General features: G+C 38.6%; 1 protein-coding gene across 4 annotated transcripts in view; it reads right to left on the reverse strand.

Annotated features, from left to right (window-relative positions):
- CACNA1D (calcium voltage-gated channel subunit alpha1 D) overlaps positions 1-12,563 on the reverse strand; it is a 347,998-nt gene that overhangs the window by 50,988 nt on the left and 284,447 nt on the right. For all 4 annotated transcript variants that reach the window (XM_056865912.1, XM_056865904.1, XM_056865897.1 and 1 more), the window contains 5 exons: positions 11,807-11,934; positions 11,583-11,679; positions 9,486-9,588; positions 7,801-7,902; positions 2,691-2,821 (listed from right to left, as the gene is read on the reverse strand). In XM_056865912.1, coding sequence (XP_056721890.1) covers positions 2,691-2,821; positions 7,801-7,902; positions 9,486-9,588; positions 11,583-11,679; positions 11,807-11,934 — 561 coding nt within the window. The remainder of the gene's footprint in view (positions 1-2,690; positions 2,822-7,800; positions 7,903-9,485; positions 9,589-11,582; positions 11,680-11,806; positions 11,935-12,563) is intronic.

A 12,563-nucleotide genomic window follows, 5' to 3' on the forward strand; every position in this document is an offset into this window, starting at 1 on the left:
TAGATGGCAAAGATGGGCAGCTACCTATGTGGTTGGAATGTACACCATGCAAACGTTTTCATGAAAAATTGTTGTCTGTACCATTTGCTGTTAGATATCCCATTTATGCACATGGGGTCTCCACAACTTTGTGGTATTGCAACAAGAGGCTAACTTTCATTCTGATGTCATTAATTACTATGGTGGTCAGTATAGGGGGAAAAAACGATAAAGAACCCTTCAGGAATATATGTGCTTCCATATGTCATGCGGACAGGACAATCTTGATTTTCTTCCAGTGCAGCAAGAGACACAAAGGCCCAGTTTATAGGCACCAAAATATCTCACACAGCATGGTCTCTTGGCGACAGACATATATGTGCCAACAGGACCATGCAGTTTCTCTGCGATGATTTACAGGACCAGAAAGTGACTTTTTTGCCTGCCATACTCATGTGAAGCTGCTCAGTCCTTTATATATTACTTCCCCCCAAATGGCTACAGCCACAGGACTGTGAGGATTTTACCATGGATGAACTGGACAGGTCTCACTGTTGCTCTGCCTGTGAGTGCTAGTATCAGTAACCCAAAATCCATCATCTAGATTTCAAGAAAACACCATTCGAATCATTCTACCAGATACTATTTGAAAGACCCTTAGGGTCTTAGGCCTGTTGAAAAACTATTGAAGGTAAGAAAGAAAATTAAATAATACATTTAATAACCACCAACTTTTATTTAGTTCTTTAGAGTATTTAACAGCCTTCATATATGTTACCTCAGCAATCCTGAAAACTAGGTCAGTCAGTATCGCAGTGTAGATTGGGGGCTGATACTGAGATTATGATGACTTACCACAACCCCCTCATCAGCTCATGGCTGAGGTGAGATAGTTGTATTTATTCAGAAATACATAATTAGTACCACACAGGAGAAATAATAACACCATCAAAGGCTTTAAGGGGCAGATTTTTTTTAGGTGTTTAAAGTGTATTAGTCTGGAGAGCATGTGACTTGGAAACTTTTACTGATTCAACTAGATTGCACCTACATGTAAAAGACAGCCATAAAAGAACACACCAGAAATGCCTATGACTACCAGAGAGGGAGAAAACTTAAATAAGTTTTTTTAGATTGTGGATAGAATCCCTCATGATCGGAACAGGGGAGAAGCTATTGCCCTGAAAGACAAGAACTCTGCACCAATATCATGAACAATTTGAGAGTATTTATTTGAAGGAGCAAATTTTCAGCATAAAAATAGCTAGGACAGCTATGTAATTTAGTAGCAGTGGAGCTCGGTTAGGGTTGCCAACCTCCAGGTGGGGGCTGGAGATCTCCTGCTATTACAACTAATCTCCAGGTGACAAAGATCAGTTCCCCTGGAGAAAATGGCTGCTTTGGCAATTGGACTCTGTGGCACTGCAGTCCCTCCCCTTTCCAAACCCCGCCCTCCTCAGGCTCCACCCACAAAAATCGCCAGGTATTTCCCAACTCGGAGCTGGCAGTCCTAAGCTCAGTGAACCTTTTGGGGATATGAGCAGTAATGGGAATACAGTCCCTCCCCACACCTCTTCGGCAAAGATGCTCCCAAAATAAACATGGGAGATCATTAAACATGCCAACAGCCTCACTCTGGTACTACAGATAAGCAGACACATACACATATACCACACTCACAAACACACAAGGGAAGGAGGTCCTATCTGTGCTCCTAGGACACCAAACCTATTTGCTCATGTGTCTGCTGGTGGTGATGCCCTCCCAAAAATGAACACATGAAGCTGCCTTATACTGAATCAGACCCTTGGTCCATTGAAGTCAGTATTGTCTACTCAGACTAGCAGTGGCTCTACAGGGTCTCAGGCAGAGGTCTTTCACATCACTTACTTGCCTAGTCCCTTTAACTGGAGATGCCAGGGATGGTATGCTACAGGGCTTGCGTAAATGGGGAATTTCCACCTGGCGCTTTTGTCTACAAACATTATTGCTAGCCTGATTTGACTGAGAATGAAAACCCAGTCTATATTTTTATCTCAGAGATTCTCCCCTACTCCATTTTATCTTACAAAAACACTGTGTAGGATCGGCTGAGAAAGAGTGACTGGCCCAAAGTTTCCTAGTGAGTTTCATGTTGAGCAGGGATTTGAACTTTGGTCTTCCTGGTCCCAGTTCCTCACTGAGGTATGGTGAAAAATGTTTGTTCACACATTTATTGTCTTTTTATGGCATTTTCTTTCAGAGCAGAAAATGTGTCTTAAAATGACTTTCAATGTCCTTTAGAATATCAGTTTTTATACTGAATCTGTTCAACTGAGGCTTTTGGAGTGGCAGAGAGAGAGAGGAGAAATAAATTGCTTCTGCAAAGTCAAACAGTCAACCCAAATGGATGTGTCATTTTAATTCACATAGAGTCTGGCCTCCAAAATGCTTTGTAGACTAGAGTTTTAAGAGCAGCAGCTTTAAGTCACCTGTGAGTTTCCCATGAAAAGCATTTGCTACCACTTGCTGCAGTTTTAATAAGAAAGGCATTTGACACTTACCTTATGACATAAAGAACAATTGCTTATTTCTTTTTTATGGAGGAAGACCCCAAAGTGTCTCAACAAATTACCGACCTCGTAGCACTGCTTATTTCACCCACAGCCATTTACCTGTTTTTCTCAATAAACTTGCAACATAGTTAGTTAACATGTAGAAAACAAAATCACCTGGAGTGCAACGGTTGTGTTCTTTGCAGGGTGTTTCCCCACCAGTCCTTGTTCTTTCCGTTTCTTGAATTTCCTAAAGTAGTCCTGTATCAGGAAGGTGGCATAGAACTTCCCCACGGTTACCTCATCATCTAAATGAACAGACCAGACAGATCTCTCCCAAGTCAGCAATATTTCATCAATAGCTCATATAAATTCTTATCCAGTTCAGGAAAAAGAAACGTAACGGGTACTTTCAGCGGTAGGATTTTTGCTTCTAACTGCTGAAAACTAGCATAAAGCCATTTTTAGCACGCTGTCTAGGCTTAAACAACAGAAGCAGATGTGAACTACTTCTTGTGAAAGGATTTTTTTTTTTTAAAAAACTGGAACTCAAAGAGTATTTTAGAATGATAATACTTGCATGGAATCTGAAATGCCAATACTGATCAGTTTGAACGGGTGCATTATAACTGATGGGTTTTGTTGTTGTTGTTTTGATTTGGTGCCCTTTCTATTAACCTCACCACAACACATTATATATTTTTTTATTTATTTTAAAAACAACTTTATGCCTCCTTTCCACCCGATCAGGGTCCACAAGGTGGCAAACGTAAAAAACATTAAAACATTTAAACAATGGGGATTTGGATCATGGGGTGGGGTGGCGGGTTTCAAACCATTCCTCTAGTTCACTTTCCCAGCCTTAAATTGCTCCATGCAATTGCTGTTTCGCCTGCTGTGGTAAACATGCAGGTCCTTTCACCAGGACTACTTTTTGACTGAGTCTTTGGAATGGGACAACTTTTACATTAATTATCAAGCATAAAGGTGATGAAGTAAGGTGATGGGGCTGTGATATACAGGTCCGGTTCTGCCCCTCTCTGCAAACAGCCAATGAGAGCTAATAGAATATTGGCAGGAGGGCAGGCAGTTAGAGCCGTTCATTCAGTTCGAAGTAAGCTGGAATAAGATCTAGAATGGTGTAAAAGTGAGGGAGAGAACGGGTGATGGGACATTTTTAATTATTCTATTTGACCTCATTAGCAGTTCCTATCCTGTTTTAATTTCAAAAGACAGGAAAGAGATTATTCATTTACTGGAATATATTCTTTTACAATGGTAGTTTCAATTACCTATACCCACCATTGACAGATTTGGAGAGGGGGCTTTGGGGGGGGGGGTTGCTTGTTTTATATTATGTGACTTTCCAAGGGATTGCATTAAATAATAAATGTCAGGAACAATAAGTCCTGAAGTGGACTATATTCCTGACTGGAATGATAGCAGATAAAGTAGGGCTGCATTTGATTCAGGATTTTATGCATCATTTGCAAGTTAAGCGATAGTTTACAAAACAAAACAAGATATATAAACCTATTTGATAGAAAGGTGCTTGGTTGGGAGCCCAGTCTGTTCCATGCCATCTCTTAATAGCACCATTATGCCTGCTCAGTTCTTGTGACAAATGCTTTCTCAAAAGGCATTTGGGGTCCATAAACTTCCACTGACTACAATGCAAGTTTTTTGGGGGAGGGTTCCTAATACCTCAGAATCAGGTCCTAAGAACAAAAACATACTTTGAACTTTTACCATAGTTATTTAATGCTTGAGAACATTTCTTTTGTGTACACTCTCTTGAAGGCTAATTGTTCTTTTTGTTGAAAATACATATGAATGCTTTTATCTTTGAGTAACTGGGCAACTAACGCTCCTTTTGCCTTACCCTGTGTTCTCTCCTATGCCCACAAAACTTCAATAAGATAGAGTTCTTCGGGTATTCAGTGTCAGAATTCTCTTTGTGAGGTATAGACCAATCTAAAGAGAAACCATTACACGTTTACAAGGAAACACGGTCCTGTTAAGGTGTCCTTAGATTGGGCTGAGTGTTCCACTCTGGTCAATGGAACTTCTGTCCATTATTTGGACACAAGTTCCATTGACCAGAGTGGAAGACCACTATTTGGTCAGAATTCAAAAGGACAAAAGAACCACAGAGTGCACCCCCATAGCTCTTTCTTGTACATAAAAAAGTATTTGATGGTTGGTGTTGTAGCTTTGCTATAGCAAAAATAAGGAAACGGCTCCTCTGTCCATACAGCTCTCATACATGTTATCTTGGTTATCATAGCTTGGCTAATGTTATTTAGACTCAGGGTGGATGTTTTATTAAGATAATTATTAGTCGCAATATGCCCATGATCAAGTCCCCCGTCAAAAGGCTTTCCCCATCCTTGTTATTATTTCCTCTGAAATATAAGAAGAGCACCAAAAAGGAAATAATATATAAAATGATTTTTGGAAAACAAACAAAGAGGATGAAATGAAACACTTTCTAAGAGACAGTAAGAGACAAACTTGCTTACAGCGGGCCTGAAGCTGGCTTCTCATATTATACAAGTATTCTGCACCAGTAAATGTGGAGGCACACACAATTTCACAACTATTTGTAACTATTTGATTCATATTTAAATAGCTGTGTGTGTGAAAGTATGCTCTCTACATGTTTTGTGGACTTTCCAATGTATAACTTCGTAGTTTGAGCAAGGCAGACACTGCTATATATGTGAAGGACAGCAGCTAAGCAGAGGTGATCATATATTAAACAGGGTTGAAAACAACATTAAAGGGAAAGTCAAGGGAATATATTTTAGCAAAACAAATTCTGGAAGAAGACAGAGGGTATCAGATAAACCTCTATAGGCTTGAAGGGTAAAGGATGGGGAATTCAGAGGAAACCTTGTAGTAAAAAAAAGAAGAACATGGACTTTAGTGGCTTCTCTGTCCTCTTTCCATTTAATGTTGGCAACATTAATGCATTCTAAACTGTATTTTAATTTTTGAAAAGTGATTTGACATTGTAAATCACAAATCTATTTCCAATTATTACTACATCAAGTAAATAGGTTTTCAGACACTAGTAATTCATCATGTTAGTATCAATTATTTCTTAAATCAAATTTACTTATCACTCAGAAACAAATACTTGGCTTGTCCTTAGCTATGGAATTCAATTTGTACAGATCCTGTTTGGGAGATGTGGTATATAATTAAATGTGTGACAGAAACTGGTGGAAAATATAGTTTGGCCAATTCAAGGACTTTATATATAATGCATTTCATGCTGACTTTGGACCTGGCTATCTGACATCGAAGATTAAAATGTGCCTTCACTTATGATATTATTTAAAGTGCATTTTTCATATTTTGTATTTTCAGTAAAATGTCACATTTCAATAAATACTGGCAGGCATATTTTTTCTGTATGCCAACTATTTTTGGCACTACTCTGTCTTCTGCATTTGAATGGCATTTTCCATTCCTTTGCTCTAGATATGCTAATGGCACTGCATTGTCAGATTACGTCTACAGAAATGAATATTAGCACGGCTGAAAAATAAATATTCATTTTGTAAGCAGCAATGAATCGAAGCTAAGCAGTAGCACTCAGAAGGGGAACTGTGTCACGATCTAAAGATTTAATTGGCAAAGGCTGTCCATGTGCTTAGTTAACGCAGGCATGGCTTGCTATTCTGAAGCATGCATCTGTGTTTCAAGAAAAAGTAGGGGAATCAAGTTGGCCAGAGGCAACACTAATTCCATGCCACCACCCTAAAACAGAATTGCTTCAGAATATTCTGAAAAGACTGAGTTGAAAGGAATAGAGGCTGCAGAAAAAGCTCAAGCACATGGTTACAACAGTAACAAAGCAATTCATCTAGGCCATGCAAGCACTCAGGTGTAAGGCTAGAAAAGAGCACAGTAGAACACAGAGACACTGTTTTAAATGTGCAGTATCAGCTCCCTCTCAACAGCTGGGATTTTCTAGGTATCATTTGGCATGGTCCCATCCCCAGTCGGAGCTGCCCGTTGCAAGTGGCCCCTCCAGCAACAAAGCCAATGCTTCTTCTTGGGCCATGCTGTAGAGTCGGGCAGCCAGCATGCTCTCTCTCGCTCTCTCTCCTACAGCCTAAGTAGGTCACCTCCAGAGAGAGATCAGCCTTCACAACCATCAGAAATGAGATCCTGGGAGTCTTACTTCCAAACCTGAGCAAGTTCCATCTCGAAGTTTCGGGTTAACACTTTAAAAACACAGTGAGCTAGAAAAGACACCTGAAAAGGCACTGAAATGGATTGGTATCTTGGGTATTGGGGATAGGACTGAAATGAATTTTACCATGTCGTAGATCCTGCACTTTTAAAACGTGAAAAGCAAGTCAAAAGATCACTTACAATCTAAAGTTTATCATTATTGTACACCGTAGAGAAATATGTATTTAGTATATACATCTGCATGTAAGTCTACTATGAAAGATTTGATATGTCACCTATACAGCTTAATGAATAACACACTTGCCAAGTAGTTCTAGCTAATGTACTATCAGGAGAAGTAAAAAAAAAAAATCTTTGCATCACACACCGAACTTCATGGCACTCCTGCAAATCTGGACTAATTTCATTACCTGCAGAAACTGGACTCACTCTGGACATATAACAGCAATATCCAGAAAATACATAACTTTGGAACCTGGAAACTTACATGTTCGTGGCTTAGATCCACTGGATAATGTCTGTGCATAGAAAGGGGAAGTGATTTCCACCCATTTCCTGCTGCCGACATCCGATCCTGTCCCCCCCCCCCCCACACACACACACAGACACACACTCTATTGCTGCAGGTCGCATCTGCCGAAGAGCAGCATTTCATGGGGCACTTTGAGCAACAGCAGGAGGGTTTGGGAAGCTGTGCTCCGCAGATGGAATCTCATCTATGGAAATTATTGATGGATCCAGGTATATAGATATAAAATAATAATTTACATTTTTTCTTTCTAATTACACGAAAAAATTATATTTCTATATTTTTGTTAATTAATGTTAAATGGCAGATTAACAGTGCCATCCTAAACAGAGTTACCCCATTCTAAACACACTAACTTCAATGGACTTAGATGGATTTAACTTTGGTTAGGATTGCACTGTAAGTGTCTTGCATATATTGAATGAATGCCTCAACATTGGTGCTTGCCAATTAACATTCTGAATCTTAATTAAAACCTTCGAAACCTTAATAACATGGAAACATTAACAATGAAGAAATCAAATCTTGTTATAAAGATATCTCACTAACCACCAGCTGGAGGGACAACTTGATCAAGAAGTTTCATACTAGTTTTCTTCCAGATTTTCTTTATAACTGCTCTGAGTTCTTCATTTGCTTGCTCTAAGTTCCCTGGAGAAGGGGTGGGTGGATAGGGTAGATATAGACAGAAAAAATGGTGACATATTGATAGAGAAAAATTTTTTTTAGAAACCAAAGGGAAATAAAGTAATACGGTAATCCCATTCAACACATTACCTTACCACCTCTCAAATGCATCACCTATTTTGATATTTGCATGCTTGGGGGCATGTGTTTGTGTGCTTCTGTGTCTGTATGCAGGGGACTGAAAATCAGACAAAAAATGTCCGTCCATGATGACACAAAACCAAATCAGTATGAGGGTACTGCTCCCAGTCATCACTCTGAATGGCAGGGTTACCCTCACATTGACCTGGTTTTGTGACATCATAACACAGTCAAATCTGATTGGTTCCGAGGCATCCTTGGCAAATCTGTTCCGAGTGAGGGCAAGACTTTCTGCCACTCACTGATCTGGCTTCATCACATGGGGAAACTGATTGGCTGTATAGTGAAGTAGTAGCAGACATTTCCTCCCACCCTAATGACAACAGATTTATTCAGAACTTTCAGAAGAAATGGCATGGTGTAGTTATTCGAGTGGCAGACTAAGACCAGGGAGACCCAGGTTCAATCACCACACTGACATGGAAACTTGCTGGGTGACTTTGGGCCAGTTGTACACTCTTAGCCTAACCTAGCTTATAATGTTGTGAGGATAAAATAGAAGAGGGGAGAATGCTGTAAGCCACTTTAGGTCCCCATTGGGGAGAAAAGTGGATATAAATAAAGTATATTAATTAAATAAACAAAGTAGATTTAGATAACTAGCTGATGCCCCATGGAGGCATATATATGGCTTAAAAGATACATCCACGTACATTGCAAATATTGAAATGTATTTGATTTGTTTTAATAAAACACCTGTGTGTATGCCTTATTTAGTTGTTAATAATAATTTTACAACTATACTAATATTTATTTGGAAAATCAGACTATGATTAAAGGAAGCATATTTATCTCTCACAAGTGAATTACATACAATAGCAGCATGTTGAAATACCCAAATTGTCAAAGGACTGAGAGGTATGAGTTTTTTTTACTAATATGAAGTAGCAGTGTGTGGTACTAAATCACCCTCCCTCCAGTGACATAGACCTCAACACTGGGGATCTAGAGCTGAAGTTCTCACTTTAGGTATTTAGATCTACTTTCAATCATGTTCTTGTAGTTCCCCTAGAGAATCAGAGATAGCATTTCCATCTAGATTTTTTCTGCAGCAATTGTTATCAAGTTTTTCTGGGTAGAAGTTTCTTTTTCATCTTTTGTAGGTTTCGATAAGACTACAGTAAGCAGTATTGAACAGCTGGGGGCTAATGCTATTTCTTCTACTGTTGAAGAAAAGCATGAAGATAATGTGACATAACACGTCTGACAGTTTGAGGTTTTGGGGGAGGGGTTGTTTTTGTTCATAATGCTTTTGACAATAAAGGAAAAGCATCCTCAAAAAGACTTAGGTACTCATTTAGGAGTTCTAAAGTGTTCCCTTTAAACCTATTATATTTGATAGGCCTACAGACCTCCTACAACCTCAATACAGAGTAGTTTAGAAAAATTGAGCCTTAATTGCTTACCTTCTGTTTTAATCTTCAGAGCTGTTCTTACTAAAGCAAATAAAGTAGCGTTAAACATGACTGTGCCATCACTGTTTAGGGGCATGTTCATGGCTACCAACCTCTGCAGGTGTTTAAAAAAACAAATACAAAGAAATCACAGATTATTTTGGTTATAAATTTGGGGAAAGAACATGCATATATATAAGGAACAACAGGGGAAATTACAGCCAATGTCACACTGCCTTTAACTGAGTCATGAAATCATGGGATTTTGATTACCAGCAGTGTATTCTATGGCAGCAGTCCCTTCTGTTTTTATGCAGATCAAAATATTCTTTAAATATTATTTATGATTTACACAGAAAGCTAGAACCTTAAAATAACTGATACGCATTTCATTGTGATGAGTGATATTTCACTGTAAACAATGTGAGTGACATTTTTTATGTCCTTCTAATTTCGTCATGTTATGCTCATGATGGGCTTAATTCATCTAGTGGGATTAAAAGTGCTTAATTCATTAGTGGCATTTAAAAGTGCTTACTAGGCACACAAATACTGTGTTATTACCAAGTTAACCAAAACACAGTATTTGAGACTGGAGAAATAGACAAAAGGAGACTTCAAGATGCCTCTTTTTGAACATGCTTTGTTGTGAATTACTTAATATCAGCTATACAAAAGAGGCTTATGTGGCTTGCTTTTTCACTCATAGATGATCGAAGTAATCACACCATTTGCTATAAAATTAGCCCTCAATTCAGAGATATCTTATAAATGTTTTGACAAAGTCAATAAGCGGACAAATTATTTAACAGTGTGTATGCTCTAAACTGTGGAGGAGTGGATATTTTTCTAACAGACTACGTTATTCATTTTATCGGTTGCAAATTAGCTTTGCTTTCCAAGCACCTTTTCTTCTCTCTCTCTGGATTTCGATATGAGGCCGTTTTTCTGTTGTAGTCGATGCCTGTTCAGGACTCTCTGACTTCCTCTTGAGACCCTGGACTCCGGTGTCCATCTGTTCTGCACCAGGGACAGAGGTCTCCTTGGCGGGCATTTCCTTGTGCCACTGCTTTCCCAAACCAGTCTCATTTAACCTTACTCCACAGCCACATTAATGAAGAGATGCCAGGGTTCAAATAACAGGGAATGAGCTATCTTCATCATGCCTTCCTTGGGCTTTCCAGAGACATCTGGCTATGGCAAAGCACTATAAGAACCTTGGTCAGATACAGCAAGGCAGTTTTCAAGTTCTAAATATTCTGTAATTTTTACCTGCCATTTATAGAGGTTTATATAGATTTCTGCAAGTTCAAAACCAAGAAAATACAGGAGATACCATTCCATGGAATCTTGGTAATGTCATGACTGAAATGCATGCCTTACAACATCCTGTGTTCTAATCAACAACCTGCAGCCTGCACTGAGAGTAAAAGTAATACAATTGAAGTGTGAGAGACCCTCTTCTTCCTTGAGGACTGAAAGTTCATAGGACTTTTTCACGCATGAAGCTTCAAATGGTTCTTGATCAGTCAGTTTACATATGGCTATAACACCCACACTTGTATTACTGATGCCTCTTTTCCACTTTCTCTTCTGTGTGATCACTGACCGTAAGAGAGAGGCCAAAGAGGTTCATTTCAACCTCATAGTTCCTCCAAGTAAAGGTGTGTAGAATTGCAACTACAGTCACATTACTTAATTTTAATTCAGAAGCTGACAAATTTTGTGCTAGTCCTTACAAGTGAGTTCAATGAAGGTTCATACAAGTGAAGGTTCAATGTGATTAATCTTGCTCTGTTTGCACAAGTATCAATGAAACTAAATTACTTCCTTTGTAAACCAGGTCAGCAAGGAAGAAATAGAACTTTTGGGTGCATCTGAATTCTCCATATCTTCCTTTCACAAACCCTTCACACTCATATATTGTTCTGAACCAGTGAGCCAAGAAAAGAATAGGAAATTTCTTGTAAAGATCAGACGAAACCTGGGAAAAGCCAAGGTCATCATTTTAGAGAATCAAGCTGCTTAAAGTTAGAGAAACCCATTTACCACTATGCAGAAATACTGGTACAATAAAGAGAAAATATTTTGAAAGATACCAAAGCCTACCTTGCATGCAACTCTGTGAGGACATAATTTACCAAACCCCAGAGGGGGTTGTATGCGTCGTAACAAAGTAACAACATCGAGGTGTTTTATTCTTCCCCTACAAGGGACATAGAGTAATGATTAAATACTTCTACATGCCTTTTAAATGACTTTGTTCTCTCTCTTTTTTATTTTTCATTTCTCTGGTAGGCGCATAGTATGACAAAATGACCAGTTGTACGTACTTTGCTTCAGGATCATATTCTGACCATATCCTTTTAAATTCATCTAGGTGATGGGGACCAAGAATAGACCAATCGCGTGTCAGATAATCAAAGTTGTCCATGATGACAGCCACAAAGAGGTTGATAATCTTAAAAACAATTGAAGGAACTCTTTAATAACATTTAAATTCCCATGGAAAAGTGGACATGATTAATGTAGTTCTATGTACATGCATATATATCTTATTTATATATCTATATATTTCGTAGATTAAAGAGTGCATGTTTTTATACACCGACACATTCTTCAAACCAATCTATGGCAAATGCAAAAGTATATGGTAAAATAATTAAGTTCTGACATATATGTCTCAATACCATAAAGCACATATTTTTTATGTATTTCTCTTTCTTACATTGTCTTAATATACACACCCCTTTTCCCCTCAAGGCTTTTGTCTCCTAATCCTAGCTATGGATGCTCTTTTCATTTAGGCCAGTGATAATGAGCCTGGTTGGGGGTTTTCCAGTTGGTAGTAGCCCTATTCCCTTGGAATAATTTTCCAGGAGAGGTGAGCAGGATGCTTTTACTTTCTGCCTTCAAAAAGCCTATAAGGCCTGGTGATTCAATAAGAGGTTTCTGAATCACTGTTGCCGAACATGGTAGAGAGACTTTCTCTGATGGTGTTTGTATTTTACTACTAGTATTTTGGTACTTTGTGTTTTCACATGTAAGATATTGTGGTTTAATTTACCATACAGGTGTTTTTGTTTTGTA

Source organism: Euleptes europaea, chromosome 1 (genome assembly GCF_029931775.1).
Source record: "Euleptes europaea isolate rEulEur1 chromosome 1, rEulEur1.hap1, whole genome shotgun sequence".
Taxonomy (NCBI): Eukaryota; Metazoa; Chordata; class Lepidosauria; order Squamata; family Sphaerodactylidae; genus Euleptes; species Euleptes europaea.